The sequence below is a fragment of the Erithacus rubecula genome (genome assembly GCF_903797595.1).
Source record: "Erithacus rubecula genome assembly, contig: SUPER_Z_unloc_2, whole genome shotgun sequence".
NCBI classification, from domain to species: Eukaryota; Metazoa; Chordata; class Aves; order Passeriformes; family Muscicapidae; genus Erithacus; species Erithacus rubecula.
Window position 1 is genome coordinate 9,985,202 of NW_027635860.1, and position 19,525 is coordinate 10,004,726.

General features: G+C 39.6%; 1 protein-coding gene across 3 annotated transcripts; it reads right to left on the bottom strand.

Annotated features, from left to right (window-relative positions):
- Positions 1-7,781: 7,781 nt before the first annotated feature.
- Positions 7,782-17,590, bottom strand: GCNT1 (glucosaminyl (N-acetyl) transferase 1). Of its 3 annotated transcripts, none has more exons than XM_079331219.1 (4): positions 17,511-17,590; positions 12,545-12,607; positions 10,430-10,561; positions 7,782-10,137 (listed from the first exon to the last, which is right to left on the bottom strand). In XM_079331219.1, exon 4 carries the CDS (start codon positions 9,979-9,981, stop codon positions 8,701-8,703), a length of 1,281 nt encoding a protein of 426 aa, XP_079187345.1. In that variant the 5' UTR covers positions 9,982-10,137; positions 10,430-10,561; positions 12,545-12,607; positions 17,511-17,590; the 3' UTR covers positions 7,782-8,700. The 3 variants fall into 3 exon arrangements, with proteins under 3 accessions (XP_079187345.1, XP_079187344.1, XP_079187343.1); XM_079331218.1 differs by lacking the exon at positions 17,511-17,590 and adding an exon at positions 17,204-17,290; XM_079331217.1 differs by lacking the exon at positions 17,511-17,590 and having other exon boundaries at positions 12,545-13,231.
- Positions 17,591-19,525: the final 1,935 nt, after the last annotated feature.

Consider the following 19,525-nt stretch of genomic DNA (forward strand, 5'->3'; position numbering starts at 1 on the left):
GTCCACCAAGGACAGAGATGGTACAGCTGCTCCAGGTAGCCTGTCACAGTCTTTAGTTACCCTGCTATGGAAATTCCTGAGGGCTGCTTTCTCTAGCTGAAAACTCTCTTGTTTCTATTTGTGGCAACTATTGTCAAAAACCCCAGTAACCTGCCTGTAGGCAGAGCAGACTCCTTGAAGCTGCTCTCCTCCAGTCCAGTTTTGCTGCCTTTCCTCACAGTGGCTGCTGAAGTCTTCCTCGTGCACAACCAGGCCAGCATCATCCACAAACCAAATCACTTTGTCACAGATGATCATCCACCAGATCAGGCACCACTCAGCCAGTCTCCATCTTCTGTGTTGTGTGCTTGTACTCGCCTAAGAGTTCTTGTTCACAGATGCTTTCCCCAGGGTCTGAAAATTAGGCATTCAGGCTGTAATTCCTCAGACTGTTCCATTTGCCCTTCCTTTGCGTGGGTAGAACATTTACTTTACCTTGGCCATTTGGGGCCTTCTCCTGTCCCTATGATTCATCAGAGCTGAAGGAGAATAGCCTTTTGAGGATACCAGATAGCATCCTCAGCACCCTTGGGTGCAGACCAGCTGGGCTCACAGGCATGGGTAGGTTGACTGTGGGATACTGGTAAAAGCCAGGGAAAAAGCAGCCTTGAAGCAGCCTTGTATTTTCTCAGGCTGCTCAAGGAAAACACAAGAGAGAAGAATTATAACAATGATTAAACACCTGCTGGATGTGTGAGAGACGTGATGTTTTCATGAGAGCATGTTTACAAGGGGTGTTACCTCCCTTGCATCAATGAAATTATGGCTGTCCTTAGTTCCACAAACTGGTCTATAAAAGTGTGGTGTTTCTTTAAATAAAATGCAACAGGTTGACAGCTCACTTGAAAGCCACCAAGTAACTCATCATCTGTCACTAAATCACTGCCCTCCCTCCAGCAGCTGCTTTAAATTTGCTTTTTAAACTCTACTGGCTGTAAAACACTGGTGACTGTAGCATCTGGGGCAGAGCTATGTGAAGTGTTCTGATGTTTGGATGGTCGTTATGTTCTGCTGTGACTGTCACTTTCCAGTGCTTTCAGCTCTTAGCATACTTTCAATTTTTTGAGAGACTATTCCAGTCTGTGTCATTCATCTTAGGATGCTGAGAGTAGCCTTGTGGAGGATTTTCCCACATTCAGAAATTTTCCATGTGTGTGTTTTACAGAGATGCTTGGTTGATGGAAATAGGTTTATGTTCTCATAGTTTCATCCAAATTAGCTGAAGTACATGGCTAGACTGCCAGTCTGGCAGATTTAGAATTTTCTGAAGATTCTTCAGGCTACTGGAAAAAAATACAACCTTCAAAGGTCATGAAAGGCAAAAGTTCTCTATATTGACTGCAGTTTTTGATACATTTATTGCTAAATAAATGTGATTTCAAAAATAAAACCCTAGCTGAATGTAATTTGCTGATTAGAAGTTCAGATATGTAAAAGCAATTACTCTTAAGAGAGTTTGAGATTATGAGTTTACCAAAAAATTAAGCTAAAAAGTAGCTATCAAGTTGAGAAACAGAGTCACTCCTCACACCCTGGATCTGGTTCATCTGAAAATACACCTTGTACCTTGGCCAGCTGAAGTAATGTTTAGAAGGTCTCTTAGTGTTTCCTTCATGTGTGCCCTCTCTTCACAGATCATGACAAGAGGAGGAAAGAAGATAGGAAACTCTGAACCAAGGAGGCAAGGGTGGCAGAAGTCTTGTGTTTTAATGAAGGAGAAAGCCCATGAGACTGGAGATACTGAGACTAGACAAACAGAACTCCTTCTCTGTGCCCTCAGTTACACAAACAGGCAGAAAAGTTTAAAAATCAGCAAAGGAAAATGCTTTGACTATTTGCTGTGAAAACAAAGTGAAGTTTCCATTTGGCTCTTCTGATTTTGGTCATTTTGAAGAGAACAAGAGCACTCCAAAGTCTGTTGCCCTAGAGAGCAAGGGCATTATCTCAGTGAAATATTTTGTTTGCTGCGTTTCCTGGCAGCCATTTAAAGTAAATTTAGTGGGGAGAGAGAAGGAAGAGAGGTAGGGAGCAGTATGTGTGGTGCTTGTATTTTGCCTTCTATTAGAAGTGCTTGAAGAAGATATAAATGGATTGTGTAGTCTGGATATTTATTTTTTCATTGTTCTCTCATTGCTGTCTCGTTGTTAAGGATTTGTACGTCTCACAGGCAGCAGCTGCTCAGTGCTCAGTGCCACAGGCACAGCAGAAAGAATAAATGCTTTTGGTCTCACTGTCCCGGTGTAAGTTCACCCGGGTTTGCTCTGGTGTGGAAGCAAATCCCCTCTGCTCTTGGGGGCCCCTGTAGCAACAGGAATTAATGTTCCAGGATGCAAGGCTTACAAGTGTCTCATATGTGAACTCTTAGGAGCACCTCCTTGTTCTGCATGCCCAACAAAGACATGCCATGTGGGTAACATCACTGCTTGGTATGTTGTTAAAAACAGGTTTGCTCTTTTAGCAGAACTTGAAAAGGCTTAGAGGGTGGCTTGGACTAACTCAAAATGAAGGTAAACAGCTTTTCAACTCCTGCTTGTAGACGAGGTATTACAAAATCATCCTAATAATCTAGTGATTCAAAGGGGTAATTAAGATTTAACTTCCTGGTGAAAACAATATATTTAAGTAATAACAGTCTGTTGTTAAATGAGATTGTGAGCATTACCTACAGACATGTCACATGCACTCTTCCAGTAATTTTTCCGTACTAGCATGACTTCACATTGACATTGGGAAATCTCTATTTACACCATCACTAATGCAATTCACACAGCTTTTTCCAATATATACTAAAGACTCACTCAAAATTGTTGATGCTAAGCTTACAATTTTCACTTTCCTTGTCACACACCAGTCAGGAAATTACACTTTGAAGCCTTATGACGATTTCTGTTTCCCACCCCCATGTATAGCAAAGGCAAATTGTCAGAAAGGAAAATAGATAAAGGGTTTTGATTGTAGACTAACTAACTTCATCACAGATACTGAAGATTTTAATAATTAAGCATTTTCTGCTAAAAGATTTCTAAAATGTTACTTGTTTAAATAAAAGAATGAAGGGGGTCATGTCCCTGAAAAAAATTTTAAAGAAATTAAGATATGCAAGATAAGTATGTTTTCGTGGTACAGAAAAAAATTAGTTGTATGTGATTAGATCCCCCAGAAGGCCTAGGTTTCCAAGTCCAGAATAAATACTTTTAAAAAATATAGCTAGATCTGTATCTGTCAAAAAAGTTCCGTCATCCTGTCTTGGAGTATGTGACATGGGTTTTAAAAGATGCCATCTGCTCAAGGCCCATACTGACATGTTCTTAGCAGAATTTTTTTCATCTTTTACACAACTTAGTGATTTTCTTAGAAAACTTAAAAAACTTCAAGTTTTGTGAAGAAAACAATATGTTTTTAAAGATGCTGGTTTACTTCAAGGGTCTGGTTGTGTTGTAAACTTTTTATGGTCCAGTTCTTTTATAGATATAGAAAACAGACAAACTAAAAGAAATAATGACAGATGCTAGAAGAATGCAACCATGGTTAAGACTCCAACAGCAACGCTCATTTTGAGAGGCACAGTATTTAAATGAGGGCACTGAGCAGAATATTTGAAGATACTGTATATAAGGCATAGCAAATAAGGCAGGCTGTGATGTAAACACAGACATCTATATTAAGAACTGTCAGATTCAGAGAAGGACAGGAGGGAAAAAAAAGGGGAAAAAAAAGGGGGGGGGGGCAGTGAAGGAAGGGGGAACCAAGAAGAAAAAAGTTCCAAACTACTATCTGTATGCAAAGAATAAGAAACTGACTCATTTCAGCTATGAAACAGAAAAATAAGGACACATCTTCCAGAAAGATACATTAATATCTTGAAATAACTTGAGAGATCAGATTAGTTAGATTCTTAAAAACTGAGTAAGTGTATCTGTAAAAAATTTGCTTGCTCGATTCCAAATAAAGAACATATTCTAAAGGTTATTGCTTTTCATGTCTGTTAAGGCACCTGGAAAGCTATTGCAAAAGCAGGTTACTGGTAATTTATCACACTGTTGTCAAAGGCATTTAAATGCACTAAAATGGTCCATTAAAATAAAATAATTTGAGAGCTGTGGAAGCTTATCTAGATTACTGAAAAGCTAAGGATGAATGGTACTGCTAGTTGGAATTTGAAAGCCATTTTACATTGCAAAATTTTCTTTATTTGACTGAAGAGGTATTCCCTACAATATTAGCTCTTCTTGTTTTTTCATGACTAAAAGAAAACCACCACTATCATTTTCAAGAAAAGAATATACAAATTTTAGAAGTGAAATATTGTGGCAGAAGTTGTATTAAATCATGTTTCTTTTTTTTTAATTATTGCTGCAACATTTCAGATCTGGGAACAGCACTGAATCTGGTGGAATTAAATTCTCCTGATTAGCACATGTATGCTGAAGCAGATGAACTCTTCTTTCATTTTTATCTTATACTACATTCATGTTATGACCTAGGTCAATTTTTAATTGTCAGGCCACTTGAAAATGCAGTAAGTGATAGTGCTCTGACTGGTGACATTGATTATAGGTGTTGTAGGTTTTCTGTCATTTTTTCTTGTGCTCAATAGGAAGGAGCAAGAGCCAAACACATTCTCCCTTGTCAAACCAAACCTCAGGCAGGCAGGAGATAAAAGCCCAAGTATTAGGTTTCTGGGATCAAATCAGCCTTTGATCCTAAAGGCTTTCATCCGGGTGATCCTTCATGATACGGGATACTTTGTTACCACAGTTATCATCAGTAAACCAAGTTAATTGTTATTATTATTAATGCCATTCAAAAAGCTTATGTCTTAAGTGGGGACTGAGCAAGAGCTGTGTCTTCAGTACACTGAGCTCTTTTGGAAAGCTCTGATATGGAAAATTAAATGCTGTTAGGGGACTTTGAATAGCATACATGGTACTTCTGCAACTATTTCAGTCGCTACTTATTGCTTCCCAGAAGTGGTGGTCAGCTTTAAACCACAGAAAAAAAATAAAAATAAAGAAAAATAGGAGTTCTTCAGCAGGCAGAATTCAAGCTAGTTTCCCTTCTAGCTGTCCACAGGATGACAGGATCATGGTGTGAAGGCTGGTGTTCACTGGGCTGCACCATAGCTGAACCCACTATCACAGCTTTCATTTCTGTAGCTCTATCCTTTGTCCAGATATAGCCCATCTTGGCACAGGCCTATGTGTCCCTCATTTGGAACCTGAAGGTTACCAGAGTAAATCAGAAGTAGAGCATCACTATACTCAGAATGTATGGCTGAAAGGCTCATATAATTATTAAGTTTTCAATTTTTGCTATTCCTGACAAATGCCTGGCGTCTTCAGCATAGCATCAAGATTACCTTGTTGCTACAGTATCAGTGAAGCATTTTTCTTTCATGTCCACTTACATTAAGACTTTTACTCCAATTTTCTAAATATCTAGTAGAAAAGTGAAACAAGTTATGAAAAAAACTGAGAATGTCAGTAAGGAATATAGTCTAGATTTTATTTGTTTCATTGGTGCCAAAAAGTCGCTTGATGTAAGACGTGATTTTTTTTTGTTAAGTTTCTTGGCAGATTCAGTGGAATAACAATGCTGCTAAATGTGTCAAATGATCTAATAAATCATCTTAGGGATATCCTCTGATCCAATGTCTTTGTACACTTTCAAGCCTAATCAGCAAGAAACCAGAGCAGCAGCAGCATCTTTTAGTCAAGAAAATCAGGGACTAACAAGCTTTAAGGATGTAGAAAATCAAGCTGTTGTTTTATGTCAGTAGAACAGATAGCAGTTACCAACTTTACTCAAAGACAACCTGGAACTAACAAGCATTAAGAATGTAGTAAACCAAGATTTTGTTGAATGCCTGTTGACACATTGCTAAATTGGCAAAATACTCAAGGTCCGTGTATCCTATAGCTGAATTGTGTTCATTTTAATGCTAAAAACTCTGCCTACAAGAAGAAAAAAAGACCCCTGCCTATGTGAAGACTCTTTTCCTGAGCATGTGTAGAGGTCAGCTGGGATTATGTAACTTGTATGGAAATTACTAACCAAGCATAATAGAGGGGCTGTACTTGAGAAGTTACAAACTCTGGACTTTTGCATATAAGTAATGGTAGGGAGGGTCGGGAGGGGTGTGCTTGATTTGTGTCACACTTCTGAGAACCCAGGCTTGCACAGATGGGAAATGACCAAGCAATGTCTCTCTCAGCTGTGTGGGTATTGGCTTGTTGCACACAAGGTAATGAATCTGATTTTGTGGACATCACTAGTGTTCATTGGATTGCTTTGTTTACTTGTTATAGCTGGTGAAAGTGGTTTTTTCCTTATGTGTATTTGCAACACCCATTAATTAATCCAATAATTTCCTTTGGCATATTAGGTACTTGTTCAGGAAATAAAGAGTTCTTTCCATGAAAAAGTCCTCCTAGAACATTTGAATTCTACCAGACAGGGTAACTCTTTTCTAGTCAGTTTTACAGAGGTGGGTTTTTTTTGTAGTTCACTTTACTCAAAAGAAATTCTTCCTTATCTTATGGAAAACATATGTTAAACAGCAATGCTCTCTTACTTTTACTTCTGTACAGAAGATAAAGTGAGCATACACAGGGTGTCTCTTGATTCTATCTAAATAGCAATATTTGAAGCATTTAATCAAGCAGCATCTTCACTATAGTAGCAGTATTATTAACAAGAGAAACACAGGCATTCATTGTATTACACAAACAACTAAGTACAAAGCAGGCTGAAAGACATAGAGTAAAATGCTCAGTCAAGTAGATTTCGAGCAACTGAGTCAGCAGCTCATCTGGTGAATATGTATATTTTATGTATTTATCCTCATATTTTATTATTTATCCTCACTTTTTCAGTCTTTTAGAATTAGCAGTTCTGGTCTCATAGAAGATATTAGTGTAGACTGTCTTCAGGTGCAAATTCTTAGAGAAAGTTCCCAATACTATATGCAGTCAAGTTGGTTGTTCCTTGTGCAAAGGTGGTAAAGCATAACTGTCTACAGGAGCATTCTTGTAAAAAGGCAAAGGGTGGGGAAGATTGGGTATTTCCCTCAACTGCCTTCACTCCCAAGCTTTAATTTCCTGTTAATGGGAAAGTCTCTGAAAACACTCTGAACAACTTTGAAATGGTTCTGAATGCAGGGGTTGGCAAAAATAGGCTCCATTTCAGACTAAACTACTTGCCTCCCTTGCTGTTTGCACGACCAGCAGTCAGCAGTCCTTTATGTTAATGTCTAAGTAGGAGAAACTTCAGAACAAACTGCCTTTTTAAGAAACACATGCTGCAATTACATTAAGAGTTCACAAATAAAAAAACTTCATCTGTTTTGACGTTTGCTAATGCTTGTCATGATTTCCACTGCCATCTCAGGAGTGAGACATCCAGCTTGTAACTATGCGTGACAAACCTGAACTGATACAGAAGGAAATATCATCCTTCACAGTGTCCTCTTCTTTAATTGTCAAGCTTCTATGACACACTGCCACAGCTAAAGTAAGCGAGGGCCTAACTGGAATTAAAAATCAGATGAACCTAAACAAGTTAGGCTAAACCTAAACAAGCACAGACACATGAATGAATGGCCGTATGGAGGTAAGATAGGGCTTATCTCAGCTGCAACTTCTGTCATCTGTGGAAAACTGTAGTAAAAATACCTTTGGCCTTCATCATTAGGAGTTATTTGTGATATTTCAGAAGGACTGTAACAGTACAAAGAGACAGTATCATTAAAAAAAATAATTTTATTTTTTTTGCATATAGTGTTAAAGTAATCTGGAATGCAAGTTGAGCTTGACAGAAAGCAGAAACCAGCAGTTCCATCAGTAATATTTAGACACTACTGCAGTTCTTTGAGTTTTAAGAAACTTAGGTGATTTCGGATACAAAAGCAAAATTCCCCATACAGTAAGAAATGTAAAATTACAAATATAAATCTCATCAGGCACAAAACTGAAGTTTCCCTGAGAAGATGTAATTTTAAACTAGTGTATAAACCTTGTATCACAACATCAGATGCTCTAAGAATACAAAAGAAATATCTGAATTCCTTAATACTCCATGCTGAACACAAAATTTTCAAGAGGATTAAGATTTTTACAAAAAACAGAACTGCAGCAAACAGATCTTAGTAAAATGGTAACAGCTGGCTTTGCATATCCCCTTTTGCATAGCTTATAGACAATTTCTAATGTTATATTCCTGAGATCTTTCAGTACTCAGTATGAAGTGCAGTCCAGCTGCTTTTTATCCCATCCCTTCATCTTTCTCTTCCAACTAGTATTACATTAATGGAAAATAAAAAACTAACATGAACCAAGAACATCAACAATATGCATTTTCTATGCCTTAAAACCTTAAAACCTTAGAACAGTTTAGCCAAAGGAAGCCCATTAATTATACCTTCTAGATAATAAATATTCCAAATAGTTGGCTTTCCAAAAACTGCTGTCTGATTTTGTACCTGAAGCTCCAAGCCTCAGTGTGCAACAAGGCATACTCGAGACATGTCTTTTCTTCCCCTAGTCCATGGACAAGGCAGGGCATGAGCACCACCAACCCACTGTCAGCATCCCACCACTGTACACACTAAAGTACGTCGCAGCAGAATGTTTGTACCTATGTTTCATAACAGGAGAGTACGTTTCAGTTCTTTTGCAGATACAGAGCTTTGTGCCGCAAATGCTCCTCCAAGCATTTCACTGCAAAAGGGTCGATATCAGTGTCAAACTTGTTAGCAAATAAGTGGTGGTTTCGTAGCATCCAGCTCAAGTCTCCTACTCCAAAAACACAGACAGAACGAACGTGAACTCCACTGCACGGAGGGTAGGGTGCGCCTTTGGACACATCACCTTCAAAGTACTGCCACTTGACAAACCTGGCCAGTGCATTCATGTCAGACACGTCGTACTTGTTACTGGAAGAAAATGCGCCTGGGACTTCAGGGATTCTCTGAATTGTTGCCCATAGGTACTCATCTGGGCTGTAAGTATCTTTTGCCCACTCAATGAACTTAAGTATTTTGCTGTTTTCTAGTACATATTCTACAAAGTTTCTGCTAACTACAAAATAGGCACTGCCAGAAAAAACTGGAGTGCTGAGAGGTGGTAGTTGTTTGTCTATGCCTGTGTTCTTTATTTTACCATCAATAATCTCATGGTGTTTTTTCCACCTTACTTCTTTATAAACAGGCATTTTTTCTGTTTCCAAGCTGTTTTCACCCTTAAGGGCTTTTAATTTCTCCACTATTTCGTGGTTGGTCTTTATAGGAAAGTCCATACCACATAGGTTTATTAGGTATTTCCAGTTTGAACTTCTTCTGTAGAGATCTTTCATGCAGTTAATGTCTGCCTGCACTCTGCTCCATGAAGCATATACCACACTCTCTAACTGGCTGGAAATAAAGACATTATCAAAACATGACACTAGTCCCTTAACAGCGGCAAAAAAGGATTCTGGAGACTTTTTATCTACATGAATGCAGTAAAAATTCTGTGGAGCATAGATTGATCTCAGAAGTCTATCAAGCATCTCAATTTTGTGATAAACCACTATTGAGTAAGCAATTGGAAATGCTGCTTCTTCATTACTGAGAGGTTCCATAATGTACTTCCTAGTCTTGGTGAAGGAGGCACAGTCTGCAGTCATGTTAATATAATCATCTGTTGTTAGTCTGGGGCGTTTCTTAAATGACACTGATAATGCCTCAAGCTGTACCTTGTGTATTTCATCTATATCCCCCTCAATAATCTTGGTGCAGTTAACATTGCTAACAGGATCTTCTTTTGTTAGCTCCAGATGTCTCCGATTTAGGAAGTCTTCTTTCTGGTTGACTTTCAAAACAGAAATTATTACTAAAATGAGAGTTAGACCCAAGAAAAGCCTGAAGCGCAAGTTGTGGCAAAACCGTAATTTCCTCGTCAGCATTTCAAATATCAGGTAGCTTTGCAGGGCTAAAATAAAATGTCCTTCTCTCTGTTCATATGAGCTTCAGAACTCAGAACAAATCTTCAGAACTTCAGAAAGAAAAATTGTGTTTCTCTGGAATTTCACAAGTTTTTCAGAGAAATGGAAGGAAAAAACCTAAAATAAAATGGAATATGACAGTCATTCTAAGACTAAAAGGTTTCTTTAAAAAAAAATCAGTGATTAATAATTACATTCTTGTTTAGTGATAGAAAAAAGCTGAATAGTTTAACAAAATATTCTGTTGAAAATAAAAAATTAACAAATAAGATTTTTAATAGAAAAACACTGGGAGAAGCAGAGTTTTCATGAAACATGCATTTCTTGTTAATTCATGCTTTAGAGCTTTATAAGAATGTTTAATACCCACTTCAGGGCTGACATAGATTTCTTTATCATTAAAACTCACCACTCACTTCCTGGATGGCAATCATGCTTTAGTTCTCACTGGCAAAGAAGTCCCTGCAGCCTTTGAAGAATTTTGTGTGAGACAGTCTCTTCAACAACCTGCATATGAGCTTAGAAACACCACCAGGAAGAGCTGATGAGAAGGGAGAGGAAAAAAGTTATTAAAGCAGGGCACCTCAATTTTCAGAATTGTGAGAAAAAAAATGTTACTGAAGTGCTGAAATAACTTTATAAGGTAAGAGGCAATACATACAGCTTGTATCCCAAACTGATTTGTATCAAGTCACTACAAGTGTACAAATCTAAGTGCACAGCAGTGTTGTAGTACCACCATTTAAACACACTTGTTTTTCGGATTCAGCAATTACTTTAATGTGGAGGTGTACTGCAATGCTGGATTGCAACAGGATTTCTAGCCAATTTACAGCACAAGCCCTAGATAATTTTTGTTTGGTAGTTCTGTTACTCTTTAAAAGCACATTTTTTTCTGTTTCAGTGTCCTGTGAACAGAATCACTGCAGCTACAGCTGTAGCTTTTGAGAAAACTGCACTCTGGAACTGTACTGCAGAACTGGGTGTCTGGGTGGTTTTGGTTTGTTTTGGTTTTTTTTTTTTTTTTTTTGAAAGTGCTATCTCATGCAGTTAAATTGATCAAGAACAGGATATCCTTCAATAACTTAGATTGCTACTCAGATATCACTTGTAATCACAAATTCACTGCCTAATAATTTAGTGCAGGTTTGAATTTCAAACCAGCCTAACTGCAAAAGTCTACACAGAATGTCTTCCAAAATGTGAATCTAAGTTTATGAAATATAGAATATTTGAGAGATACAAGGCTCCTTACATTTTCACTACTTTCAAGAAAAAAGATAATGTCTCAGAAAACCTTTTTGTGCAGCAGTTAAGAATAACAGCTACTCAGAAAATCTGGTAAGAAACTCTGTTTAAGAGAAATGAGTATGTACTGTGCCCACTTCTTGTTTTTTGCCTTAGGCAGTTCAGTGTAAGGATTTCCTTTTCCTCCCAATTTCTTTAAGCTACCCCAGTATAATTTCATGTTTTAATTCCTGAACTGTGGCTCTTCAGCTGCTACTTGCAGATCGCAGAACAGGTGCATTTAAGAAACTGAGGCATGGCATCACAGTTTTTTTGTTAGTAATGCTGCCTGGGAGGCTCTACACTTTGGGTACATCACTTTTCCCATGGCACTGCAAACTGAGGGAATGTAGCAGTTGTGTGGAAGGTGTGGAACACTGCACAAATGTCTAGCACAGCTATGAGAATGAGCAATTTTCAAAGGAAGTACTATAATCAGGTATTTTGTATTTCAAGTCAACAGCAGGCAGAGACCACAAACTAGACACAAATTTGTGACTAACAGCATTATCTAAATGTTTTATTTATGCTGAAGAATATTTTGTTTTCAGAATTACAATTGTAAGTACTTTATTCTGCATTCCTAATTAATTTTAAGGAAGGCAGACATTTGTTCACAGTATATTTTAGGTGTACAGTGAAGTCAAACTGGAAGAAAATTTAAATTTTTAAACTTAAGGAAAGTACCCAGTGAGCTAGCATGCAATTATAGCAGAAAGCATACAGAGGGAAATTTTTAAAATGAGGTCTTACAGTATGAATTAAAAAAATTAAAAGGAAAATTCCAAAATTCTGGCTTTCAGTTTGCAATGTGACACCGAACACAATAACACAATTTAGAACATGTTTTAACATGCTTTGTAACTTACCACACACTTTTGTACTTGATGTCCTGCTTGTTTTCACTAGTAGATGTAATCCACGAAAAATAATATTTATCACATATTAAATGAACGGAGGAAGGAGACTACATATGTGATAGTGTCCATTTAGTACGTGTTTTCATAGGATGAAGCTTGTGATACTGGTTAACCTTCAGTTACTGTATTCTGCCTACAAACTTAAAAATTAAGACACTACTAGAACTTAAAGCGTACTTCAAATACAGTAATATCTGTGATACTTCAGCTGACATTGGAAACCTTTCTTTGGGCTGCCAGCAGTATTATTTAATCCTATTAGTTTTTATAGGAGCACTAGCATTGAGAAATAACACATACTCAAGAAGATTACCAACCTGTTACTGTTCCAGTGGAGGGAGACAGTCTCAATTGAAAGTGACCACGGCAGGCTTTAGCTTCTAAAAGATTTAAAGAAAAAAACTTGCTAAGAAGTCTTTTCTCCTCCCATTTTAGAATAAAACTTAGTTGAGTGCAGGATAAAGAATCCCTTTCAGAAAGACCTTGTATACCCAGCTGGGTGCAATTCTTCTATTGTTCAGAGCTCGCAATAATCAGACCTGACATTTTCATTATACCAAAATGAGAGATCTGCAAATATTGACACATTAACATGGCTCTTATCTTTATGCGGATTTTTTTCCCTGGAAGTTTCTCTCACTGGCATGCTTCTTCCTCAGACCAATTTTAACAAGTTACTATTTGTTTCACAATTTCAAAGTCCTAAAATCTGATTATATCACACTCCCAAGAGCTGATCTTTACAGGGTAAGATTTGTTACCTTTTATCTAATAATATACTTAATACACCAACTGATTCTAGAACACTCATTAATATAGTTTCAGACTGCATTGTGTTAAGCTTTTAACATCAGTAAAGCTTCAGCTCTGCAAAGCCTTAGTGCGTACACTCAAGAATTACCTTGTCAGAGGCAGCACTTTGCACTGTGGGAGAGGTGGAGGAAGGCTTGCAAATCTATGGAGGAAATGCTTTATTTGGCAGCCTTCGTCTTGCTCTCCGAGGTGCAGTTGTACAAGTTAGATACCTGACCCACTTCCTTTTTCTATTGCTTTCTCCTCAAGCCAAAGTCTGTATTTCTGCAGCAGTCATTAAAAGGGGAAACTTACAGTGGTTGCTGGTAGTTGAGGGAGTTGGTAGGAGTGCCTACTTCCCTCTTGCCTGCCAAAATTATTTTTTACTGCTGTATACAAACTGTATAGTATGACTTAACAAAACCAAGTTAATTTCAACTGGATTTCTACCAAACACAAAATCCCATCAGAAACCTAGGTCTCCAAAACAAAAAAGCGCCCAAAATCTCTAAAGAAACACACAAACAAAAAACCCCCACCAAACAAAACACTTTTACAATAGTATACCACAGCTTGGAGGGAGACCAGAAATCGAGAGGAGGTTTTGTGCAGACAGGCTGGACTAGAGCTTGTTGGTCTTACAAGTGAGGATGCTTGTGAGCGTGCAGCACCAGTAGGGCATTGCTACCCCAGCAGCCAGGAAACCAAACCCTGGCCACCAGAACAGCACAACCTCTGCAGAGCCAGCAGGGCATTGCTACCCCAGCAGCCAGGAAACCAAACCCTGGCCATCAGAACAGCACAACCTCTGTGGCTTCACTGCCCCACTGCTCTGGCACCATGATCGGCTGACAGTGAAGGAGCAACCCCACTGCCATCCCTAGCACCCACACACTCCTGGGCCAGGAGGATATAGCAACAGATCCAACCAAGTTGTGTCTGGAGAGCTCTCCAGCCAGTGGGGCCACAAGGATGGGTTTGCTGGGCAGTCCTAACATTTTACAAAGGCTTATCCAGAATGCCTCAAAGCACATGCATCCTGTAGTTTATCATGCTTCCATTCAGATTCATTTATGCAGAACATTCATTCTGATGAGGAAGTGATTTTTAAAGCAGTAAGCAGCTTGTATAAACACAAACATGCATAAAAAAAAGGATAAATTTTGTGGACTGCAGTGTCATCTGCAAAGATCTGCCAGACACAGAAGTCATGCACTCAGCCTTCCACTGCACCAAGCAGCACAACCTTGAAAGTAGATATGCCCCTAGATAAATGAAAGAACTCATATTTGTTCTGTTAGGCAACGTTGAGTCTTAGCAAAAATGAGAACTGATCATAAACTGTGTAGTTAACTTACAGTTAATTTACCATAAGCCTTTACCAGATGCTTAATTTTGAAATCATATGCAGTAGGGTTTCATGTGGGTACAGTAGTCTGCAACTGACAGCACTCTGTAGGAGTAGATGCTTTTCCTTCAGAGGTGCTTACAAAAACAATCAAAAAGGGAAATCACACTCCCTTTTTATAGAAAAAACCCCAACACATTTATTGTCCTTTGTTAACTTGAAAGACGGCTTTAAACAAAATTCCACAAGTGACTAGTACTGCTACATCCACCACTACTTTACACCACCACTACTACTACATACATCCACTTTTAATGGAAATTAAAATACTGAGAGTAGCTAAAAGTAGAAAGAGCTGTTTTTCTCAGAGCTAAAAAAAGATGAAAATAATTACAAACCTCCAGGTTATTTGGAGATCTTATATTCAATTGTTAGGAATCAAACACACTAAAGTATTTCTGTATCAAAAAATGAGTAACATTCAATGAACATATACTCTGTGTAAATTGTAAACTGAAAAAGCAGTAGGTTTTGCTAGCCTTTCTATACTACTGTATCACATAAACATTCTGCAGAATAGTTCAAAGCCTGATTACTATTTTCAATCCTGCCCGTCCTTAGAGGCCCCATAAACTGAGCTGATAGTAAGAAATTTCAGCTATGGAGAGTAAAGATGCCATGGCAAGGCCATTCAGTGACCAGTTTCTACCTCAAGAAACCTGCAACTCTTAGTATGGACAAAAAGATACCTTTACTTTAAGGTTACTAACACTGAAAGTACAGACAAATCACAAAACAAAAGAAATAATGACATCTTTAAATTAATGTTGGCCAATTTAACACATGGTAGATCTGCCTGGTGCTCCTCAATGTAATTTGTTCACTTTGGCTACTTCAAGATAAAACCTATTTTCCCAATTATTCTAAAGCAGGACCTATAGTATAATCAGGAACAGAGAGAGCACTTGCTGCACTCCTCATGCCCACATAAAAAATGTTGCTTATTGCTGCCTTGTGACAATGCTGCATTTCATAACAGGACACATTAGCAGGAAAGATAATCTATAAAACTAGAAGGAAGGTGGAAGGAAGTGGCTGTCAAATTTTTGAGTACTTGGATCCCTCTTCAGGCACAACATAGAAAATATTCTGAGGTATTCTTTAGCCCTATGGAGAAGTCAGCATTTTAAAGCCATGCCTATAATTATAGTTTATCAGTGAGCTCAAGAATCACCAGTGAACTTCCTGAGATATTCTATCACAGTTTTCCAAGATGAGGCATGTTTTATTAAGTTTCTCTAATAGCACCACAATTATCCCATGTATAATAATGCTGCACATTGCAAAAAGTGGTGTCTCTGGAGCTATGAAGTAAACCTAACAGTGGAAGTTACTTCAGTTTTAGTACTGAGTATGCTACATTTCTGTGGCACTGCCTTTTTCCACCTTTCCTAAGAATTCTATATTGATAAAGTTAGGTGTTTTCCAGTTTCAGGAGCTTATGAATCAGAGTACAGGCAGACCTTCTGAATTATGTTGAAATCCAAAGCAAAACTGAGAGGGATTATTTTAAAAATGAAATTAAACCTTTTAATAAGACTAGCAGTGGGTTTTTCAATGTGGAAAAAAAAATTGGAGAGCGGGGTTTTGCTTGGTAAACATGGTATTTTCAGCAAATAGACTGCAAATCTTTAGTTTGTATGTTTGCCTTGCATTTGGTTTATGTTAGAAAAAAAGGCAGACTTGGAAAAGTTGTTCATCAGGCTCATTAGTAACTTTTGGTTCTTCTGGCCTCAGGAAGTTAGTATTACCCCAGATAATTCAAATTTCATAGGAAAGGCAATATGCTGATAACTGGCATACATTATAGGCAGCATAGCTAATAACTGAGGAGAAAAAATATTTTCTTTTGTATACACCTACTTCCAAAAGCTATGTAACTGAACTCCAACTTGAGCTATAAATACTGCACTATTTTTCACAAAGATTTTCAAGTTGGAACACAGAAAAGCTAGATTTGTCCCCTCTTCTCTCAATACTATTTCTGACTCTCATTCTTGCCAGGTCTGTGGTCATAATCCATTAAAAATGAAATTTAAAATAGCAGACTCCAAAATGGCAATCCCCTTCTGCTGCCACTCCTCCTCTTTCCCACAAAGAAGTCTACTCTTCTGAGTAACACTGAAAGAAGGCAAAGTGCCAGAGCATAACTGAGTCTCCTGTCTTTCTCAGTCCTCTCACTCAACCTGGGCCACAAAAAAAACTATTTACAACATTCTAAACAGTTTTTTTTTAAATTCTGACCAAAAAAAAAAAAAAAAAAAAAAAAAAAAAAGTTTTCCCAGTTACAGTGAGTTTAAGAGAAAAAGAGAAAAAAAAGGTCCACAACCTACTGCAACACCTCAGGAGCATCAGGTATGTCGTGAACCTTTTTAGGTTAGCTAGCAGCTTTCACACCAAGCCAACACCCTCCCCGGAGAGTAACAGCCGGCCTGCAGGAACTGCCACGGGAAAACGCCAACGGAGCGTGGGAAGACAGACAGACAGACAGAGGGAAACAAAACTAACTAGGAAAAAAGGAGGTGTGGCGGGGAAAAAGCAGGAGAAGAAAGGGAAAAGGGAAATTAATACAAAAGGAGAAAGAAAGAAGCAAAAGGACGTAAGTGGAACCAAAGGACAAGAGGGAAAGGGCGGGGGCGAAGAGGGGGGGAAGAAGGAGGGGAGAGAGAAAGGGGTAAGGAAAGAAAAAAAGAGGTAAGGGGGAAAAGAAGGAAAGAAGGGGAGAAATTAGGACAGAGGCACAACAGATGTGTCTCCCTGCCCTCCAGTGCGGCACCTGCCCGGCGATCCGGCGGCTCCTGGAGCGGCGCTGCGCGGCTCCGCAGGGCAGGGCGCCGGGGCACAGCGATGCTGCAGGCCAGCCGCGCTGCCGCCCGCTGCCGGTACGCCCACACGCCCAGGTGCGGAGCAGCCCGCGGGCAGGCAGGCAGCCCGGCCAGCTCCCGGCGCGGTCCGGGCGCTGCCCTGGCCGCGATCCCCGCCCGCACACCCCCGCGGGGCCAGCCGGCCCGGCCCGGCCCTGCCCTCCGCGCCCCGCCCGCACCTCACCCACGCCCTGCAGCCTCGGCAACTGCTCTCGTTACCCCTCGCCCGGCTTCCTTTAAAGCGTCCTCGGGCAGGACCGGTAGCGTTGGAACCCAACTCCTCTGCGGCTCACGGGACCGAAGGGTCGCCTCGTGTTCCCAGCCCCAAACGAGCCCCCGGGCTGGGGGCGGGCTCGGGCGGCCCTGGAACCTCGCCTGCTGCCACGGCGGGCTCGGCAGAACCCCGTGAGGGGAAATCCAGGGAATGGAGCCGGGGGTGCAAGAGGAGCAGACCAGGCTGGGAAGCGGCGCGAAACTTGCAGCGGCCGAGAGTAAGACGTGTCTAGGCAGAGTGGGAAGAAGACTCCGATTTCTTGTTCAATTTGTCCCTTACCTGCCAGGCGATAAACATAGTCCACGGGGTTTGGAGTGCTGTGAAACATGAAGGTGGAGCTTAGGGGCAAGCCCCTTATTATTTTAGCGAAGTACCTTGAAAAAAAACAGACAATTAAATTTCAAGGAAATAGAAAGTTCAAAGAGAGCGTGTGCCACATTAAAAAACCCCAAGTGCTGCACCCTGCAGCAGCTTGAACAGTGCTCTCGGAATTCCCCAAAAATCTCTGCACATCGGCATTATCTGGCATGCAGCTTGATTTGGCAGCTCGAGGCACATCTAATGGATTCTCCTGGCCACTTCTCATCCCAGTCGTGAGATTGTACTGAGGGGTCCCGCATCTGCACTGATCAAGAGCCTGGAAGCTAACAAGAAAACGAGATTAGCTTTCAAGGCTCTTAGTGGAACATACTGCCAGCAGAAGAGGGAACTGCCCTGCATGCCAGCTTGGCAGATGTCTCATTTTCGCCTTTTTCCTGACAGATGTGGTGGGAGGAAAAGATGGTTTTCTAGTGTGTCTGTTATTTATGGGGCTGAACTTCTTGTGTTTGGCTGTTCATGGAGCACCATGCCAAACAGGCCTTTCATCTTTAACCTGAGCAGAGGCTGGTGAAAGAAGTTTCTAGTGGGAGACAGAAATCTGGGGGACTGGGCAAGATTTCCTATTAGTCTCCCCATGAAGAGTAATGTTTTATAATTACTAAGGATTTAGGATTATGGACAGCAACTGTGTCTTGTTGGTCTACCATGTAAATGAGAAAAATAAATCATAACCTACATTTAAGTATTTGTTCTCATTCCAAACTGCCTGCAAAACATAGCAGTACGAGTAGTAGAGCTGAACACCAGTATTCTTAAGATAATTAATTGGGTAAGTTTTAGGGGCAGATGTTTGCTCTCACTGTTTTCCATCCACCCTGCCCTAATTACTTAAAAAGCTACAGATGCAAAGACATCTAATGCAAAGTCCAACAAGAGTTAATATATATTGGTGCATTAACAAAGAACCATCTAACAAGTACTTCCTGTGGGGAGAAAAAAAAAGGCATTCAAGTCATTGCTGCGTGTAATTATTTCAGGTAGAGGACTGAAGTTAAGAAGTCTGCTATTCCAACTTTGGCACAAGTATAAAATGGAGTTCTCTATAGAATGACATGATTACAGAGGTTGTGATCCTTGGCTGACCATGCTGGCAGAGACCCATCTTGTTTCTAGAGCAGCTTCATGACATTTCAAAACTGTGTTTCACTTATGGTTCCGTTCACAGATAGTTTTTGTTAGCTGTTCCTGAAAAAAATGGATGAAATGGGTTTGTTCCCTGTTTTTGCTCTTCTGACCTTGGGTCTGGAATATGAAGATGACAGGGTCTACAAACTGCTGTTTCTGCTGTGTGACAGAGTAGTGACTGATGTGACTGTAGGGCAGCTGTAGAACAAAAGAAAAAAGTTACATTATTCACAATTTTGGAATTACTGACAAAACAAGTGGAACTCAGAGGCAAAATAAAGACAAAAGCAAACCAAAAGCAAGCTACGAACATGGGAAATTTAAAATAAGTAAAGAATTTGATTGGTTTTAAAGAAATTCGTTTGTACGTGAATATTTGATTAATGTGGTAAGACTGACAATCCAGTGAAAACAAGTACATGCACACAACATTGAGAAAGTTTAAAAAATAATT